The sequence below is a fragment of the Puccinia triticina genome, chromosome 6A, assembly GCF_026914185.1.
Source record: "Puccinia triticina chromosome 6A, complete sequence".
In the NCBI taxonomy this organism is placed as follows: Eukaryota; Fungi; Basidiomycota; class Pucciniomycetes; order Pucciniales; family Pucciniaceae; genus Puccinia; species Puccinia triticina.
The window spans coordinates 548,233-568,498 of NC_070563.1; the positions used below are offsets into that span (position 1 = coordinate 548,233).

At 46.8% G+C, this 20,266-nt stretch overlaps 5 protein-coding genes across 5 annotated transcripts; 3 read left to right on the plus strand and 2 right to left on the minus strand.

Annotated features, from left to right (window-relative positions):
• Positions 1-593: 593 nt before the first annotated feature.
• Positions 594-1,842, plus strand: PtA15_6A55 (uncharacterized protein; the record flags this gene model as incomplete). Its single annotated transcript, XM_053170278.1, has 5 exons — positions 594-614; positions 722-789; positions 1,166-1,242; positions 1,381-1,489; positions 1,689-1,842. 5 exons carry the CDS (start codon positions 594-596, stop codon positions 1,840-1,842), a joined length of 429 nt encoding a protein of 142 aa, XP_053020982.1.
• A 679-nt stretch (positions 1,843-2,521) lies between these two features.
• Positions 2,522-10,612, plus strand: PtA15_6A56 (uncharacterized protein; the record flags this gene model as incomplete). The annotated part of the gene is made up of 8 exons (XM_053170289.1): positions 2,522-2,542; positions 2,628-2,695; positions 2,782-2,877; positions 2,996-3,072; positions 3,179-3,290; positions 3,457-3,603; positions 3,667-3,692; positions 10,413-10,612. 8 exons carry the CDS (start codon positions 2,522-2,524, stop codon positions 10,610-10,612), a joined length of 747 nt encoding a protein of 248 aa, XP_053020983.1.
• Positions 10,613-10,849: 237 nt separating this feature from the next.
• PtA15_6A57 (uncharacterized protein) lies at positions 10,850-11,863 on the minus strand (the record flags this gene model as incomplete). The annotated part of the gene is made up of 1 exon (XM_053170299.1): positions 10,850-11,863. The coding sequence occupies one exon, from the start codon at positions 11,861-11,863 to the stop codon at positions 10,850-10,852; it is 1,014 nt and encodes a 337-aa protein (XP_053020984.1).
• A 1,221-nt stretch (positions 11,864-13,084) lies between these two features.
• On the minus strand, positions 13,085-15,568 carry PtA15_6A58 (uncharacterized protein; the record flags this gene model as incomplete). The annotated part of the gene is made up of 8 exons (XM_053170310.1): positions 13,085-13,280; positions 13,400-13,795; positions 13,867-14,241; positions 14,544-14,823; positions 14,919-15,053; positions 15,143-15,249; positions 15,358-15,459; positions 15,543-15,568. 8 exons carry the CDS (start codon positions 15,566-15,568, stop codon positions 13,085-13,087), a joined length of 1,617 nt encoding a protein of 538 aa, XP_053020985.1.
• A 3,658-nt stretch (positions 15,569-19,226) lies between these two features.
• Positions 19,227-19,766, plus strand: PtA15_6A59 (uncharacterized protein; the record flags this gene model as incomplete). Its single annotated transcript, XM_053170321.1, has 4 exons — positions 19,227-19,229; positions 19,333-19,563; positions 19,632-19,677; positions 19,741-19,766. 4 exons carry the CDS (start codon positions 19,227-19,229, stop codon positions 19,764-19,766), a joined length of 306 nt encoding a protein of 101 aa, XP_053020986.1.
• Positions 19,767-20,266: the final 500 nt, after the last annotated feature.

Sequence of the window (20,266 nt, forward strand, 5' to 3'; positions counted from 1 at the left end):
TTGCTCCAAAAATCGAGGCTTTTTGGATTCTACGAAGGTCGTAGATTTGACGGGAAGTCGTCTGTAGGCTTCAGCTACCAAATCAATTAAGTACCTTTTTATGGTATCTTCTTACCTGACCAAAGATTCGTCCTGTAGTTGATTCTTCCCCGCTCAACTCTTGGATCAAACTAACAATATAGCACGCGCGCTCTGGTCCACTTTGAGAGCTTAAATCGAGTTCTCTGATGAGAGTTAATGGGTACCTCAATTACTCTTTAATCAGAGCAGATCAGAGCTCGGCTTATGAATGTTGTCGTCTAGAAAGAGGGTCGTCGGCTTGCGGGGCCGACATATTTATTAGCTCGGCCGATCCTGAAGGAAGATCGGCTATTCTTGGTCAACTGTTTAACACGACGATAGTCCAGCGGATTGATGTGGACAGAACAGGGAATCTTTGGCAGAGCTGGACAACATATTCTAGCATTCCTCTCCTGTCCTGCAATCGCATATTATCCAAGTCAACTCGACTTCCCAGCCTTAATTGGCCGTTGGTGTCCCCACTTTTTGCCGAAAACTTTTATTATCAACTCCATCAAACAGCTTTCACCGCGATGGAAGACCCGGTCAAAGAAGTCCGTGGCCATTGGCATAACTCTACCCCATCTCCCGATTTTCGTTTCGAGTCCAGTTTACACACTTGAACGAATTTCTTCGCTCTTTGTTTGCCTACCATTTCAAGCTTCCTGAGGTCGTTCGCAAGATCACGGAGCCATATGCCGCCACGGAGATCGCCCACAACTTCGAAAAGTGAGGCCTTTCTCTGCAGATCTTTTATCTGACTTGCTTAGGCTGATTGTAACATAATCCTTATCTATGTATGATTTGCTGGTGCGCGGGTGGGTTCATGAAGGTATTTCACTGAAGATGCTTACTTACTCTATCCGCTGCTCAACCAGCCACGTACCAAGCATGGGAGGACGAGCCTGGTGGGGATCTACAAATTATTGTTGGGTTGGACTTTCACTTTTTTTTGCCTCCGTAACAACACCAGTATACTCTTCAATCCTGAGGGGATGGTGATGAGGGCCGACGGCCGGCCATCGCAGGCTTATCATCACGCTATATGTTAACTTGAGACAACCGAAGGAGAAAACTGACCGAATCAATCGCCTTGTTCATCCAGTCGAGTGCTAACGATCAACAACCAGATCGAGTTTCATGCGGTGATGTTCAGCGAGGACAAGCTTAAGGCTGCAGTTGGTGCGTATATCTTGCAACCCATCCCACAATCTCTGGGGGCCCCGTTCACGACTTGCCGAACAAGCCATCGATGTTGAAGAGTGGATGAAGTGCGCTGAGATCGTCCGTCTCCTCTTGACCACTACCAACCCTTACCAGAGTTAACTGAAACCCTCCAGGGAAGGTTCATCCCGATATGGGTCAGACTCAGGTTCATTAGCAGGGTCGATTTACGCCAGGAGGGCGACGGGAAATATCGGATCTGCAGGTCTGTCTCCGATTTCTGTTATCTTTGTCAGCGCAAAGGTTTGTGCAGCAAATGTTGGACCGCAGCATTGATGGATATTTGATTTCTTTGCTTTCTTTCTTCCTTTGTGGACATTTTTTTCCCATTCTTCGTGATGAAATTGATAACCAATTGGGATGGAACTCTGGCTGACTCCATCGACTCGCCTTACATGTCAAAGACAAGAAGATAACTATCCCAACGATTTACACCGCGCTGGTCTCGATCTTATTCCGGGCTTGGCCTCCGTGCTAGCCATCTGGAAGCTCGCCATTGCCCTCACGTCGGCTCTCGTCGGCAACTTTTACTTGAAGCATGGCTTGTTTGGTCCTTGAATTAAGAGAGACAACATCTGTTGACCAACTCATTTATCCATTCAGTTTGAGCTTCTTCAGTGATCCACTTCGGGTGAACTCATATGGCTTGTCTCCTCTTGTCCAAAAGTGGGGGTACTGTTGTGTTGCCCGGAATAAAGATGCAGGTGCAGTAGTAGTACAGCCAGCCCGAATGCCGGGTATGGGCCCTGCCTGAACATGAGCAGAGTCTGAGCCGGAGGAGGCCTGGCAGGCTCGACGCCGAAGCAAACCCTTGGCCGATCAACATGGGCATATGGTCGCTGGCAGTCTTCCGATCGCTCCTTTCGCTTGTGATTGCAATAATATAGCCTTATCCGATCGCCCGTCTGAGCGTTGGTGTGCTCTCTCGGCAGTTGACGTGTCGAGTGAACACTGATAATTAGTCCCGATCAGGCTGTTCTCGCCACAGCCAGCGATCATGTCATGAAAAAACCCAACTGTCTTCGGTTGGGCTGCCTGCTCCTCCTGACCCCAGTGCTCTCAAAACTCGTTCGTCCACCTCTTGACCTCTCCGCGTTACATCCTAATCCATCCAACTCAGATCTCTCGTGCGAAATCCCAATCAACAGCTAGTAGATAGACAGTCGAGACAGGCGCAAGGCGGTTATCAGCTTGACCTCCATCAGAAAAACCTTCGACCTTTCACTCTAGAAAGAAGATGGACGACCCAGTCAAAGAAGTCCGCTCTATTTCGTTTTCTTGCTCTCCAGCTTCACAGACTTACCAACTTGCTTCCTGCACTTTCCCCGGCTAATAATATCCAGCTTGCCGATGTTGTCCGTAAAATCACTGAGCCGTATTCAGCCAAGGAGATCGCCAGCAATGTTGAACAGTTACGATCCTTTTCTGCTCTCTCGTTCAAATTTTGTCTCATGATCTCTCTTTCTCTCCGCTGGAACTGCGTTTGTTCGTACACAGGTACTTCACTGAGGACGCTTTCATCATGTATCCGATGTTCAACCAGCCCCGGACCCCCAATGGAAAAGCAAACTTGAAGGGGATCTATAAGCTACTGTTTGAGTCCATCCCTCCCATCCCTCATCTTCCGCCTCAGCCCTATCTCTTTTTTTCACAGACGTTCTCAGCCGCTTACATAGTCAGCTGACGAATAAGACTTCTATCATCCGTCCAGTCGAGTCTTCTCGGTCAACAATAAAATCGATTTTCATGCAGTCATGTTCAGCGAAGACCGCCTCAACGCTACCGTTGGTGAGCACTTTGCTCATTTCACTCTCTGGGAAAACAGGCGAAACCTATCTCGGACCATCCTAACTAGCCCTAAAATCAACTCCCCTTCTTGGATCTTCTTTCCTAGATCTTACAGAGACTCTCGAGTCTAGATTTGCCCCCTGTATTAAAGCTAAGCTCCACTTCATCACAAGAGTCGACATGCGCAAGGAGAGCGACGGTAAATACAGGATATGCCGGTCCGTTTTTCGTTCTTTAAATAGATGGTTATCTTATCTCTCTCTCTCTCTCTCTCTACCTTGAATCCATTTGGATTTACTTGAAAAAGATAGCTCATCCATTTTGAATTTATCTGGTTTTGGTGGCACTTTTCTTATGGGGATCATTCGAATATGGACACCACAGTCAAGAAGATAACTATCCAAATGACCTCCAACGATCCGGGATCCCCCTCTTTTGGATTCCCACCATCACAGCAACTTACAAGATCGTCGCGGGCACGATCATCAGCTATGTGGGCAGGTTCCTCCTCGAGAAAGACTGGCTTGGACCGTAGGCGGCCATCATCACATCTTCACTAGAACTCTTGCGCTCTCGTTGTTGATGATTTTATAGACGAAATGATTTTATTTACGCTGGTTGTATTTTATCTACGACTGAAGAACAGTCTGCATCTTTTTGCCTCTCTTCGATTTTCGAGTCATTGGAGGACTTCCCTTCGATTTACACGGCGGTGTAAAGTCAGATCTGGCACTTGTAAATCCAGATCTGACTCACCGTGTAATTTTTAGCTTTAGAAGCTTTTCCGCAGGCTTGAGGTGCCAGAATACCTGCCAGATTTACAACCCCAGGTATTCCAGCAACTCGGGCCTCATCCCTCGTTGTTGAACCGGTCATCGAGAGTACACAACCCTCTCGATGGCCGGTATAGACGCCCACTCAATGACCGGCCTGTACCTCGAGAGGACACATCCCTCTCGATGGCCGGTACAGACCGGTCATCGAGAGTACAGACCCCTCTCGATGGCCGGTGCGGACCGCTCATTGAGAGGCTCTGTACCAGTCATCGAGAGGACACATGCCTCTCGATGACCGGTGGGTAGGACATCAAGAGGACACAACGCCGGTCATCGAGAGGACTCAAGCCTCTCGATGGCCGGTACAGATGTACCCCCTCGATGACCGGTCTGCACCGGCCATCGAGAGGGTTGTGTCCTCTCGATGACCAGCACAGATCTGCCAGAGGGTGGTGCCCTCTCTCTCGATGGCCGGCCTGTACCGGCCATCGAGAGGATGTGTCCTCTCGAGGTACAGGCTGGTCATCGAGTGGGCTATGTCCTCGCGATGACCGGTCCATACCGGAGAGGGTGGTGTACTCTCGATGGCCGGTCTATACCGGGCATCGAGAGGGTTGAATCCTCTCGATGGCCGGTCTATACCGGGTATCGAGAGGGTTGAATCCTCTCGATGACCGGTACAGACCGGGCGCATAATTTTCAAAGTTCGTCGTCGAACCGCCCAAGGCAATAATTTGACATCGACTCGCCGCAGCTACGGCAAAAAGAGGTCCCAGTGAGGCAAGACCGCCAATCACCATCTCCCGACGGGGTAAGGCTAGCCTTCCACACAGCAGACCTCCTAGCCCCGTCGGGCAGGAGTTGCCATCAATGAGCCGGCAATCCCAAACTTAGCTAAGTCCGAGGGTGGAGGCGCGAAGCGCCTCCACCGGAGGGACTTATGCGGTATCGGTGATTTAGGCCTGAGAGGAATGGCCAAAAACGCCATTTTCAACAAATGTTGCAATAGCTCCCTTACCTCCGAAGATTTCACCAATATTTTTGGATATTAAGAAAGGCCTGCATCTTGGCTAATTTTTGATGCTCTAAGATCATCAAATTTCATCATTCCTTGCTCATAATAACACATTGAAGTTGGTGGGTTGCAAAAGCCAAGCCTGGGGTCCGTAAAACATCATTTTAGTGTAAATCCATACGCTTTCCTCGGGAAAAAAAATGACAGGTATCCAGGACTGATGTCCAGCCTTGCCAACCAACTGCGTGAGAAAATGCATTTGGGCCTGTTCACTCAAGATTCCGAGGGAGCTCATTTGAAAAACAATTATACCTTGACTGTTTTTGCCAGCATGAAGTTTTTTTACTACATGCCTTGTATCTTGGGTTTGGGAAGAAGAAAAATGTACACAAAGGTGGCAGGAGATAGCCAGGCATCTCAAGAGTCTAAGTGTAAATGTAGAGGGTGATTACACCAAGGCAGCCCTGTGCAGGGGCCTTAGCATAAGAAGGTAAGGATTATTGTCATTTCTCTCAGGCAAATTTCACCAATAAGGCATAAGTCCATCCCAGAGGGAGGCCTTCGGCCTCCCTTGGGAGGGACTTAGTTAAGTTTGCGGCAATCCCACCATGTTACAACAGTGCTGCAAGACTGTGCTGGCTCACTGTTCAAAACAAAATGCCCTGTATTCGTCCCGGCAAGAATACCACCCAGCCACGGGCATGGCATCACAACACAGCCCCATCACAGACATGGCTACCTGCCACACAGTTATATACATAGATACATTTTTTATTTCTAGTGGTCATCATATTTCATAAATCATCAGATTTGATATCTTATTTTTCTAGGCCCCGTTTGGAGCCAATATAAATATAGGTGATATAATCATTTGTAAATTCAATAAAAAATACAAAACTCAACATAAAGAATCCAATTTTTTTTTGTAGGAAACCTACAGTACTGGTCTCATCAACTATGAAGTCAGATTTAACTGATTCAGCCATCTTCAGCACCATAATACCATTATATTGCTTTGTTTTGGTCAAAAGCGATATAATGGTACTACAGTACTGAATATGGCTGAATCAGTTGAATCTGACTAAGTCAGATTTAACTGATTCAGCCATCTTCAGCACCATAATACCATTATATTGCTTTGTTTTGGTCAAAAGCGATATAATGGTACTACAGTACTGAATATGGCTGAATCAGTTGAATCTGACTTCATAATTGAAGAGACCAGTATTGTAGGTTGCCTAGAAAAAATATTTGGAGGCTTTATGTTGAATTTTGTAGTTTTCATTGAATTAACCAATGATTATATCACCTATATTTATACGGACCTACTTCGCGCAGCAGCAAAAAACTCTTCGCGCACAGAATCGACCGTCCCCTGACGTCAAGCCCGCTGTGCGCGCAAGCCAAAAAATACTTTGCACACAGCGACTTCCCCCAAAAGAAGGAGGGGATTTTTCTCAAAAAAAAAATTGATTAATCAAAAGAGGGGGTCTTAACTGCCCTCTCCAAAAAATATTGGATTTTTTGGAGGTGTCCTTGTCATGTAAAAAAAAAAAAACATAATTAATATGCAAAAAAAAGGCACCCGCTACCCCGATAGCCCACCCCGGGGACTTTTCACCTGCTAAGACTTAAGCGGTCGGGTACCCAGCCCCTCGAAAAGAAAGTTCGAGGTTCTTTTCGAGGGGCAGCAGCTCCGGGCCCGGCTATCCCCCAGCCGCGTGCCGATGGCCGGCACAGGCCATCGAGCGGAGTTGCACACTCCCCCGATGACCGGCCGGCCAGCACACATGTGTGCATCTAGCACTATTTACCGGTCATCGAGGGGATTGTGTACTCCTCTCGATGGCCACTCTGTCCCGGTCATCGAGTGGAGTACATACTTCCGTCGATGACCGGGTCCGTTCCGGTCATCGAGGGGAGTACATACTTCCCTCAATGACCGGGTCCGTCCCGGTCATCGAGGGGAGTGTTCACTCCTCTCGATGACCGGGTCCATGCCGGTCATCGAGAGGAGCACATCCTTCCCTCGATGACCGGGTCCGTTCCGGTCATCGAGAGGAATGTTCACTCCTCTCGACGACCGGAGTAATCGGGTCATCGAGGGGAGTGTACTCCTCTCGATGGTCGGAACAGGGCGTCCATCGAGAGGAGTACATCCTTCCCTCGATGACCGAGTCCGTTCCGGTCATCGAGGGGAGTGTTCACTCCTCTCGCCAACCGGAGCAACCAGGTCACCAAGCTCCGGTCGTCGAGAGGAGTGAACATTCCTGTCGATGACCGGAACGGACCCGGTCATCGAGGGAAGGATGTATTCCTCTCGATGACCGGCATGGACCCGGTCATCGAGAGGAGTGAACACTCCCCTCGATGACCGGGACGGACCCGGTCATCGAGGGAAGTATGTACTCCACTCGATGACCGGGACAGAGTGGCCATCGAGAGGAGTACCCAATCCCCTCGATGACCGGTAATTTGTGCCACATGCACGCATGTGCTGGCCGGTCATCGGGGGAGTGTGCAACTCCGCTCGATGGCCTGTGCCGGCCATCGGCACGGCGGCTGGGGGATAGCCCGGCCCGGAGCTGCTGCCCCTCGAACTTTCTTTTCGAGGGGCTGGGTACCCGACCACTTAAGTTTGAGCAGGTACAAAGGCCCCGGGGTGGGCTATCGGGGTAGCGGGTGCCTTTTTTTTGAATTAATATTATGATTTTTTTTTTTTGCATCACAAGGACACCTTCAAATAATCCAATATTTTGTGGAGGGGGCAAGTAAGACCCCCTCTTTTGATCCATCGAGAAAAAATCCGGAAAAATCACCTCCTTCTTTCGGGGGAAGTCACTGTAAGCGAAGTAATTTTTGGCTTGCGCGCACAGCGGGGTCGACGTCGGGGGACGGTCGATTCTGTGCGCAAAGAGTTTTCCGCTGCTGCGCGAAGTAGGTCCGTATTTATATCGGCTCCAAACAAAGCCCTAATTTGTGTTCGGTTACAAAAAAAAGTCACATATATATGTGTAGATAGAATTCTTTCAAGTTAGATACTAAGTTAGACACTTCAAAGAAAGGAGGAGGAGGATGGATAGCTTTCCCAAGTCGGTTGGAATTGTACAAGGGTCGACGCTGAAACCACTCCAACTAATGAAGAAGCTAGTGGAAGACAGTTGGGGCCAACTGACGCGCAGGATGGGGGATGGCGAGCAAGCAGGTGGGGGAAAAGCCAGCCAAGAAGATTATTGAGGAGCGCACGGAGGCTGGAGGGGACGTGACGCCGGGGGAGAAAGCTGGCCGGCCGGCACCGCCGAGCTCATGCTCCTGAACCCTGGCGCACGCAGAATTAGACCCAAGCCAGCCTTCAAAAGTATCGTTGGAGGACAAGCTGGCGTTGATCCCGTTGGCGGACGACAGTGAGGCGCGGATTGTGACCTTCCGCCCCTTGTGGTTGGCTTCATCGTTGCTATCTTGGGCGCCTCGGTCACCCAGGTATATAAGCTCTCACTCTCCCTCACACACCCTCCCAATTTTCTTGATGACTTATGTGTTGTCAAACACCTGTTTTTTTCAGCTCTTCTTGTTCAAGCCGGTCCACATGCGTCTCCAGCCCGCCTTCCTCCAAGTGCATCCAATCCCCGCAGATGATGAGTGCTGGAGTTTGAAGAAAATTTGATGTGGGTTGCGGATTAGTGTGTCAGCGATGATCTTGTTTGCATTATCAAAGTGTCACCAAGAGGCCAAACTTTTCAGCTCCGCGGGTGGTGGGTGGTCAGTTTGCATAAATTGAGCTTGGTCCTTTGGCCACAGGGGCTACTCCCTTCTCTCAGCTTGATGTGGACATAATTCAGCCACCCACCGAGCTTGAAGTCATGGTGAAGATGGTGAAAATGCTGCTCTGCCTCCCGGCGAGGCTCTGCTCTCAATCTATATATATGGTTTCCAAATTTCTAACCCCCCTGTACAGAGCTCTTGTATGTCTCTTTTCTTTCCGCGCTTTCACCTTCACTTTTGTGTATTTTGTTTTGTTGTATGTGTTTTTCAGGGCAGATTGTTTCCTACCCCGGATGTGTGCGCAATAAACAATGACTCTAACATTTCTCACGGTTATTGGTGGCATTGTGCGTTGCACATTGCGCCCCGCTACCGCAAGCGAGCGGGCAATACCTGCCAGTTTCATCTTGCCGCGGACGGTTGCACGCGGTAGTTGTGGTGGGGTGCCGTACATGTGGCGTGCAATTTTTTGGCCGTGTGGTTTATGAGCCACTGTGTATTGGCCGTCTGTTCTGGCCACTCCATTTGGTGGACGTGCTGCAAGCAGCCAACTAACGTCGGCTGCTTCTGTCTGGTGACGTAGGGTTTGGACGGTGGATTGGGCAAGGGGGTGGAAGACGGCTTCATGAAGCCGTCGTGGGGCCTGGCACGGGGCCCGTGACTGGGCCATATGTTGTTGCGGGGAAGGTCCTGTCGTGAGACGTAAGGATCAGCCCGTCCCCAGACGTTCTAGTGCACCCGGGGTGTACAGACCAGCTATCGGGAGGGTTGTGTACTCTCAATGACCGGTCTGTACCGGCCATTGAGAGGGATGTTCCGGTTTGATCTAGCAGCTGAAAAGTGCGTGTAAAACCAGGGTGTAAAAATCTGGCTTTACAAGTGCCAAATCTGACTTTACACAGCCGTGTAAATCAAAGGGAAGTCCTCCATTTATGGTGTTCAAAGTTGGTTTGCATAATTTTATGCATGCATAAATCATAAAATCATAAAATCTTTTTTGCAGGGGATATGACTGTCTGATTATGTAATACAAAATTTCCTCACCAAAATATTTTTATGATTTTATGATTTATGCATGCATAAAATTATGCAAACCAACTTTGAACACCATAATTGTATAAACAACGCAAATATTTAGAAGCCATTAGAACTCACATAGAGAATTGAACACATGTATTATTTTTTATGTAATCTAGACTTATTAGAATCATGAGCCTTGGTAGAACATCTTTTTTGTCTGGAATGCAACAGGTTGAAATGTCTTGCATGGGTCTACACTTGCTTTGCTCACCTCTATGCTAGAACCTTATTAGGTTTGCTCAATGCCTTCAATCGTCGCTTCTCGCCGCTGATGACAAATGTTTCACAGGTTTAAAGAGGTGTAGCAAACAGAGACTAACGGATTCAATAAAAGTCACCCCATTTCATCCAAAAAACCTTGTGTCTAACACTCAGGAAATGGCAAGTCACTCAGCTAGCGTATCTTGACCAGCAATTCACCAACCAACCAATAAAGTGAATATCAAGGCCACATGTGAAACATTGACAAACATCCCTGAGAGCTGGAATCCACCTGAGCAACTCTAACATTGGCAAAAACATGTTACCACCACGGGCCAAGGGTGATAGCTTGATCATCCAATATTTTGTGTTGGCAAGAATGTGTGGCTCTGATCTCTAAAAGGGGAGGAACCCTGCTTATTTTCAAGCGGATTCAAATTCAATTGATATCTTTCCAAAACCACTCATTGTTGTGTTTTTTGGCTCAACCGATGTCCTTTTATCAGTGCAGATATTAACCGCATTGGAACGCCAAACGCGTTACACTTGGTTTATCCATTGGCAGTCGCCTTTCCCCGGGCCCAAAGGCATGTCGAAAACTAAAGAGCCCCAGCCGATCCGCCATGGCGCCTTGCCTGTCCAGGCTTGCCCGGGGGATCAAGGTGTGATGAGATCTCGTGCTTTGTGGTTATGGACCTTGAATTGACTCAAGACGTGTTCCAATGTAATCTGCCAAATTGCTGGAAATAAAGTACATTCCACAGACTTGAATCCCTGAATTAAAGACAACATCAAATCCAAATTACAAAGATGAGGTAGCGCGCGACAGAATGTCAAGCTGAATATTCATAATGATACTGATCCCTTCCATCCCCCGTTTCTAGGGTTGCATATTCTTACGCGCGTGTCCTATCTTTGCAAGATGCGTCCACGACCTCCAATTTTATTGATTTGTTTGAAAAACGTCCCGGAATCCGCCACGGCTCTTGAGAATTTTATATTGATCCAGACCAATTGGTTCGTGAATATTGATAGATTCTAAACTAGAACTCCCGGAGAAGTTCTCGAGAACATAGCGGTAGAGTTGTTCAAGATAGTCACGTTCAATCGTCTTACAGGCCAGATCCCGGGGCTGACTGGATTTGAATGAAAGAACCAGGTTGCAGAGGCGCGGCGCGAAGACTTGGTGAATTTGGGATGGTAAATCAAACGTGATATCTCTGAGATTTATTGATTCGAGATTTTGGGAGAAGAAATTGATGAATTCAGTAAATGAATCCCGTCGTAAATGGGTCGACGGTTTGTGGATGATTCTTATGGATCGCAGGCGCAGGTGGCTCAAGTGGTTCAGTTGGGCAGATTGTGCAGGAAGATTAGATGGTAGGACGATGGTCATTCGGTCCAGTTTCAGCGTTTGTAGACATTTTAACCGCGGCAAGCAATCGAAAAGCAAGTGCGCGACAAATGACGAGGAAGCCGCCGAAGGGTCATCTTGATCTTGGCAGATGGTAAGCGCTTTGAGGTGCTTCAGCCTTTGCACAGCTTTCAAAGTCAGCGGGAAGTCGCTCTCCTCGAGCGCCTCCTTCGCAGATCCAGAGCTAATGGTCACGTTTAAATTTTGCAAAAACGGCAAAAGGGAAAGGATGTCTGCATAGATTTCATCGAGACCGTCGTCGAGGGAATATGGCGCAGGGATCTGGGACCGGCCCAGAACGAGCGAGAGGCAAGTGAGCTTGGTTCGATAGAGAGGCGCAAAGCGGTGTATGAAAAGTTGCAGTTTCCGATCGTCATTCTTCAGATGGTCAAGTTTTACTGAACTTGTCAAGACGGGCAGCGCAAGCGATTGGAAGGATCGATTCAGTAAGGAAAATTTGACCAGTACACCATGTCCAATGTCACCGCAGCAGTTTGCGATCAACTGATGAATCTCTACAGGCAGGTCTCCGAACGTAGCCATGAGGGGCAGAGTTTTAGGATGGCTGGAACAGTGTATGGGTATGAAAGAAACGAAAAGCGATGCCGGCTTTCGTCTGTGTAAAAGGGGACAATAAATGATCCACGTCAGTTCCAGCCTTTCTTCAGCAAGAAATATCCTTTCAACCAACTGACCTGGAAACAGATTAATAATTTATTGAGGAAGTTGAGCCCGACAATCGGTGTTCGTTCAGATAAAATCTCGAGTATCCAGATTCTGATAGCTTGATTATGGGCGAGTCCCGGGTTTGAAAAAAGAAACGGCTTTCCAGAAGCGTTTGATGGTAATTTAATAATTAGAGGCTCCAATACCTGAACGGAAGCGGGAAACCAGAGATTAGGTGTGTAGGAGCTACTCGCAAAGAAAGATCGCTGGGATCGGAAGATAGTTCAAGGGTATGAGGAAAGATGGACAAAAATCATGGAAAGATTACCCCGCCGACGAGAATTTGCGAGCACAAATAGCCCAGGTTCCGACTCAAACCGACTTGATCGCGGAAACAGGTCAAGCTATGGTCCGACAGCTGGCCAGCCGCTGGCGGGTGGCCGGTATGAAACGCAGCCGGCGGCCCGACCGGCGCAGATCGAGTAGAGTCCTGCAGAGCTCAACGTCATTGATCGCTGACGGACTAGCGGGCAATCGAGCGATTGGGACCAGTCAAAACATTACCACACATGACACATCCACACCCAAGACAATGCTCCAGGCAAAGGATCCGCATATGCCTTTCATTCCAGCTATTTAGGGCACGACGTTAGGGGCGCCAGTGCCATCTGAGTATGTTGGTGGTCAGCTGCCTACTGTGAGCTTGCCAAGTTGAAGGTCTAGATATCTTTCGCATGTACACTACCTGCATCTTTGAGCCGCACCTACCAGCCGTGATAATGTGTAGATATTCAAGTGTTTGTTGGGCGATTACAGACTAGTCAAGTATCAATATACATTGCACTATTCACTGGGAATTTTGCAGGGTACTACGTATTTCCTTGTATGGCTTTGAAGGTTATTAATACAACCCGAATTCTGAAAGATGCATTAAGGATAGCGCGCAAAGAGCGGATTACGCCGCATGTCTGTTGATTGATGTCGGGTGGATGCAAAACTGTGAGTAATGAACAATAGGGAGGGATTTATTTATTCTTGCGGCGATCAGAATTCCGAGGTTGGGGCCGGTTAGCAAATCGTTTCTCGTTCTTTCTAGCCTCAAGTTGATCGAGGGTGAGCTAAAAACGAAGAAATACAGTTAACTTGAACTACCAGTATCAAGTGAGAAAAGGTTAGCTTGTAGATCGAGTGGTGGGTTGCGTGACGTACCTTTCTTTCCAGAAGAGGATCAATGACCGCGTATTCATCTATTTTATGAAGATCTGCTGTGGCATCTTTCCTAAACTGCAGCGTACTGTAGACATCCCCGTCATGTGACAAGTGTGAACAAATTGTCAGTCAAACAACATCATGCAATGTGGCCGTAATGCAAAGAAACCGATTAGGGTAACAAAAATCTGCCCCAAAACTTACTGGGCCATCCACCCATCATCATCCCCATCGACATCCCCCAACACCCCGTCCTGAGTAGGATCAACCTCTCCCGCATATCCGTCAATACGCTCTGCCTCTTCAACTGGCTTGGTCAACGGCTTTGCCTCCCGAAGCTTCCGCCTGAAGCTCTCGAGAATCGACTCGGCTTCGCCACCAGCACCACGGCCTGCGGTTTTTTTATCAGTTGCTCGAGCCTTGTACCTTTTTCTTTCTTCTTCCAGTAACGAATGGCCGTCGTGCGCAGCTTTCCGTTTCTGTGATTTCTCGGGCGCCTCTTTTGTTTTTTCTTCTTCACTGTCTGAATCGGAATCATGTCGCTTGGACATCTTTCTCAACTCGGCTTGCATCTTAATGATATCAGCTTTGACTTGGTCTCTAAGTTCGGAAAAGAGGCTAGGTTCAGTTACGTGGGCACATCGAGGGGCATAATTCGCGATGTGACTTACGCTTTACTAAGCTTTGCGTTCGCCTCTTTGGGATCGTTTTCTTGTTTCCCTTTGCCCTTCTTACGGGACGACTCATCAGCTGTACTCTCTTTTGCCTTCAGTTTGTCGCTTTGGGAGGGGCCAGGACGTTCCCGCCCAACAACAGCGCGGAGAGCCTCATGAACTTTCAAAGGATTACCCGATATTGTGGAAGGTGTTGATTTGGAAATTTCAGGGAAGTTGAGCTGGTTGAGCGAAGGTCTTTCGTCTATGACTGCTTGTGAGAGTTGTGAGGATGCGTCGAGATCGTGAGCGCTTTTCAGTTTGCGGGGTTTGTCGCCCTCCGAGGTCTCCGTGAGTTTCTCCTCCTCAGCAAAGGAGAGTAATCCTTTATTTCTGTCCATACAACACAAGCAGTCAATAACAGCTTACCATTGAAATCTCAGAAATTGTTGTGTCATTCCAGATTACAATGTATCGGACCTCGACTAAGTATATTTCCGGGCTACTGAAGGATTCGTTATGGATCATATGGAGGTCTACTAGAAATATACATCCGGACGCCTGAGCAAACATGAAGTCACTGCAGAATGTACTGAGATAATTCTCAAGTGTGGGTCCTCCTCGGATCCTAGGTCATGTATGCGTGGTCCTGAATGGTAGACAGGAGGAAGCAATGAGCTGAAATACGACTCAACTTGGCTAATGCCTTGTGTTTTGCGAGCATCTTCTCCTTCTGTTTCTCTTTCTTTGCCTCCTTTCGAGCTTTGGCTTGCTCTTTACGCTGAACAGACGTGATTCGGGGCACGATGTCAGGAAACGGGTTATCGATCACCTCGACGCTCTTGATTATGGGGGGATAAACCGGGCGCTCGTTCTTGTCAATCTCCACCTCGCCAAGCTTCATTACATTGTAGATGGTGTCTCCGATTATAGATCCAAAAATGGTATGCTTGTCTTGTAATTCTTCGGTCCGATCTATTTATTCAGGTCTCAGTTTTGGTAAATCGATAAAAAAACCTGGCTGTCGAGATGAACATTAATGCAGCCTTGAGGTAGGCAGATTAACCTACCTAGTGTAATGAAAAATTGTGATGTATTGGTGTTCGGACTTCCTAAGTTGGCCATCGCGACGAGACCTCTCCTCGTGAATTTTAAGCGCGCATTGACTTCGTCCTTGAACGTCCCCTCATCGTAGATAGATTCACCTGGAGAATGTGCGTATGTGATCAATCGTATCAGTATTGAAATTGCGAGGGAGTACATGTCGAAATATCTTACAAAGATCCTGACGAACCTCCACTTCCGGATCCAGTTGGATCTCCTGTTTGAACAATAAAGCCAGGTACAACGCGATGAAAGATCAAACCTTCATAATAGCCTTCAAGACAAAGTTGAACGAAGCTGTTGATGTTGGAAGAATGTTGAAAAGCGGTCAGTTTAAGTGATTTTCCGGAAGCCTTTCTCGATCCTTCATATTTAGCTACATTTGTAGTTTGAAACCTGAATCACTTTCGGCAAGCTAGAGGTGTCTCCTTGGGCCACAACTCAATTTCTATCGGACCTAATGACGTCTTGAATCGGACATGGCCTGAGGCGATGGGCTCGGTAACACTGGAGATGTAGGAATTCCGAATTGCGCCGCAATGAGAACTCCTTCAATTGTGATTTTTGGATGAAGAAAAGAGCAAGCTCACAATAGTCTGGGGGCTTGGAGAGCCATCGCGAAAAGTTGATGCGAGCGCGAGAGGTCTCGGAGAATTGCCAGATTACACGATTGGAATCCATACAGCTTGATACAGGCGTTTTTCTTGACCCCTGACTGTCTTCTACCTAGGCCCCCTCTGCCCCCGATGGATCTCAAAATCAAGAGCGCTTCTGTATGAGAGATGCCGGATCACACAATTGCCATTGGAAAACAAAGTTATTTACATAGCTCAAGAACGCACACTTCAGAATAAAGCAGAATTGTCTAACATGAAGATATTTATGTATGTATACACATGTAGAAGTGGAGGACTTCCCGTCAATCTGGGAACCCCTTCCAGACCCAGATCTGAGCCAAATTTTGCAGGGAAATCTCGAGTCCCTCAAACTCCGGGACTCCGCGCGCCCCCCAAACTTAATTAAGTCCCTCCCAGAGGAGGGACTTGTGCCTTATTGGTGAAATTTGCCAGAGAGAAATGCCAATATTCCTTACTTTTTTATGCTAAGGCGCCGTCTTGGTGTAATCACCCTCTACATTTACACTTAGACACATCAAATGCCTTTCCATCTCCTGCCACCTTTGTGTGCATTTTCCTCCTTCCCAAACTCAAGATACAAGGTGTATAGTAAACAAAAACTTCATCCTGGCAAAAACAAATGAGCTCCCTCGGAATCTTGAGTGAACAGGCCCAAATGCATTTTCAATTTTTCTCATGCAGTTGGTTGGCATTGCTGGACATCAGTCCTGGATACCTGTCATTTTTTTTCTTGGGACAAGTGTATGGATTTGCGCTAAAAACAATGTTTTACAGAGCTTAGGCTTGGCTCTTGCAACACCCCATCTTCAATGGGTTATTGTGAGCAAAGAATGAGGAAATGTGATGATCTAAGAGCATAAAAAATTAGACAAGATGCTGGGCTTTCATAATATCCAGAAATCTTTGGAGGTAAGTGAGTTATTGCAAAATTTGTTGGAAATGGTGTTTTTAGCCATTCCTCTCAGGCCTAAATCACCAATACCACATAATGGTGGAGGCGCTTTGCGCCCCCACCTTGAGGCTTAGCTCAGTTTGTGCGCCCCTGGAAACTTTGTGTCACCACACCGTTCCAAGATCTACAACCTTGAAGATCCTCTTCCCCAAACCCCCAACACTAACAAGACTCAGTTGTTTCTGTACACTATTTTCTGATCCCTTTTCTCTGATAATCTGGACCAACCCTGAGGGAAGCCTAAACAGCACCCATTCCTCTCACCTCTGCCTCTTAGGACAGATGGAGTCCTGTAATGGTCAAAACATTTGACAAAAGGTGTTGAATTGCTGTGACATGGTAACATGACAGCCCTGTGAACTTTGAAGGGCACTATAGATCTTGTGACCCAGAGCTCATCCTCCTCAATTGTTTTTTGATCCTCCCATAAATCCTGGCTACTGCTCATCCAAAATCCACCCTCAATCCTCTTGCTCTTGCTCTCCAGCTCCCCCCTGGACTCCCTCTACACTCACAGCTCTTGCTCCCACTCCCGCTAAACTTCTATCCTTTCATTCACTATCTTCCCTCATTCCAGCTTCCTTTCCGCTATCAAATTTGTAAACTCTTCAAGCTTAACTTCCCTTCCTCTATAAACTTTGTCGGCTCTTCAAGCTTCCCCTTGAAATTAAACGGCTCCTTCACCAATTTGGCAAGAATCAAAACCCCAACATCACTCATCCTCAAGTCTCTTCCCTCACTCTTGGCTGATCTAAATACATCATTTATTTATCTTCTCCACAGTGTCCTTCCGTTCTTCTTACTTCCATGATTTTGTGGTTGTCTAGATACTCTTTTATATATCTTGTGGTAAAACTCCCTTCTCTTCTTTTCTTCTTTTTGTCTCTCATCTAAACTTGTCTTATCTCCAGTCTGGTTTTATTTTTCTCAGCAATCAATTCAAATCTTCTCAAAAGGCCTGATTTCTCCAACACTTTTGGTGCTACACATGTTTTCTGATTTCCTCTTTTTTCATCTTCAAAAGAAATTTTAATATCTGAGCTCTATCACTCTAGGACTCCAGAACAGATAAGCTCAAACCCAGTTGGTTCCTTCTCAAGTTACCCATAATTAAATCATAAAACCATTGCAGTAGGATTGAATAATCATACTTGCCAGATCACCTGGAAAGAAGGTTTTATGATTTTATGACTTATGCATGCATAAACCAACTTCGAACAACTTATATAAATACTTGCTTCTGTGTATTTCAAAGTGGTAAATTTGCAGAAAGCATAACATGAGACATTCAATAACATTTAAGAAAGGAAATTAGGGTGTTCAAAGTTGACTTGCATAAAATCATAATACCATAAAATCATAAGCTGAAAAAAATGTGTACCACCCAAACACGCAAATTACAGCCAAATTTCTAGAATAGTACATATAAAATTGTCACTTAAAAGTTTTATGATTTTATGATCTTATGTATTGAAAATTTTATGATTTCAACTTTGAACACCTTAATCATAAACTTCCAGTCTGAAAAAAATAAGTACAACCCAAACACTCAAAGTAGGGCAATATTTTCAAACTGGTACATAAAAGTTTTACGATTTTATGATTCTCCTATTATTTCAAATTTGAACACCTTTATTTCACACTTTGCCTATGCAAATTTACATTATTGTTTCTATGGGATAAGCCCCACAGAGGAACAAATGCATCAAGGGAGGCATGCAACTACATAAGTGACTGAGAGATCAAAGCGGCCAAGATGGTTAATTTTCACTACATGTCATGGTCAGATAATACAGGATTTATCAGTTAGGGTTCTTAAATTTAAAAACATATCATATTTTGGCACACTGCCAGTGCCATAAAAGCCTTTTTTGCAGGGAACCATTTGACAGCTTTTGACAGTCCCTGTTTTATGTTTTCATGGCATATGCTGATATCGTGTATCTTTGAGAACCCTAAGGGCCCAATTATAAACAAAAATTCGAGATTTTTTTGAAAATGAACTGAAAAGATTTTGAAAAGAAAAAGAAATGCAAATGTATTGCTTTCATATTTGAAAGGTTAAACATGTCTCCTGCGTGTCTTGTGTTTTTGCAGTATTTTTGAAATGAAATAGATTTCAAAAAAAGTTCATTTCCATTTTCAGAAAAGTTTCAAAACTTTTCAAAAATATCTCAAAAACGTGTTATCAAGAAGGCAAAAAAGCCACAGGGCTCGCCGTCGGCGGGTCGGGCCCCCGGCCCCTGAAACAACGTGATTGTGCTAAGCAAAGGGGACATAAATAATGAAATGGAACATAACTGCAAAGATTTGTTGTTGCTTATTGTATGTACCATTTACATACTTGCTTGAATTGAAGATTTTACCTATTAGACTGATCTACATAGTTATTATGTAGAGCACTTGGGCAGCAAATTGGCAACGTCGGACCATTTACTTCGGCCGGTGTTACCCTGTTGAGAGGGTTTAATACATATGTCATTCGGTCTTCCGCTTGGGCTCGGGGGCTGATGTTCGGGCGCGGGTCTTTGCTGGGGAACTCCCGCAGCAGCCTATCGTCTGCGAGACTATCACTCACTTAGGGTTACTCGCCCGGTCCTTGTTCCGGCTTGGCTGTGCCCCGCCGGTGAACTGCTGCCCACCCTCAAGTCAGCGAAGGCCAACCGTCAACCCTCCGATCCATCATGGTAAGCTCACTTATTTACCTCTACACAGTTCACTATCCACCCCCCCTGACGGAAGCTGGCATATTCATGGCTCACACGTTAACCTTCAACACAACCTGATCAGGCCAAAGCAGTCGCTGCAGCCTCAGGCCACAAGGCCGCCAAGAAGAAAAAATGGTCGAAGGGAAAAGTCAGAGACAAATCGAACAACCACGTCATCTGTGACAAGCCTACGTTCGACAAAATCTTCAAGGAAGTCCCAACCTACAAGATGATCTCGCAATCCGTTTTGATCGACCGCATGAAAATCAACGGGAGTCTTGCACGTGTTGCCATTCAACATCTCGAGCGTGAGGTGAGACCACTCACCAAACTTTCAACTTCTTGCACAAGTACTCGCTCATCCCCAATGTCAATATGTAGGGTTTGATCAAGCGTATCGTTCATCATCGAGGCCAACTTGTCTACAGTAAGTCCCCGCTGCAGCTATCACACATCTTTCAGTTCATCTGATCGTATCTTTCAATTTCAGCCCGGGCCACCGCTGCAACTGAATAGAGACATGTAATCTCCCCACCTTTGAAACGAACCTCTGAGCAACTCAACGTGCATTCCACATTCCCACCTCCGCTTCCGGGAGAAATCCCTCCCGGTCGACAACTAGACATATCAGTCGACCGGGAGGCATCCCTCCCGGTCAACGACTATACACACCAGTCATCCGGGAGGAATCCCTCCCGGTCGACGACTTTACACAACAGTCAACCGAGAGGAATCCCTCCCGGTTGACAACTAGAAATACCAGTCAACCGGGAGGAATCCCTGCTGGTCGACAGTCATATCGCGCGAGTCCCTCCCGGTCGACAGCCATGTTGAGCAGTCAACCGGGAGGAGTCTCTCCCGGTCGACAGCAATATACAGCAGTCAACCCGGCCGGTCGACAGTAATATACAGCAGTCAACCGGGAGGAGTCCCTGCCGGTCGACAACCAATAGAACAGTCGGATATGCAGCAGTCAACCGGCAAGCATGTTTCAAGGGGCTGGTATCCGCCCAGGA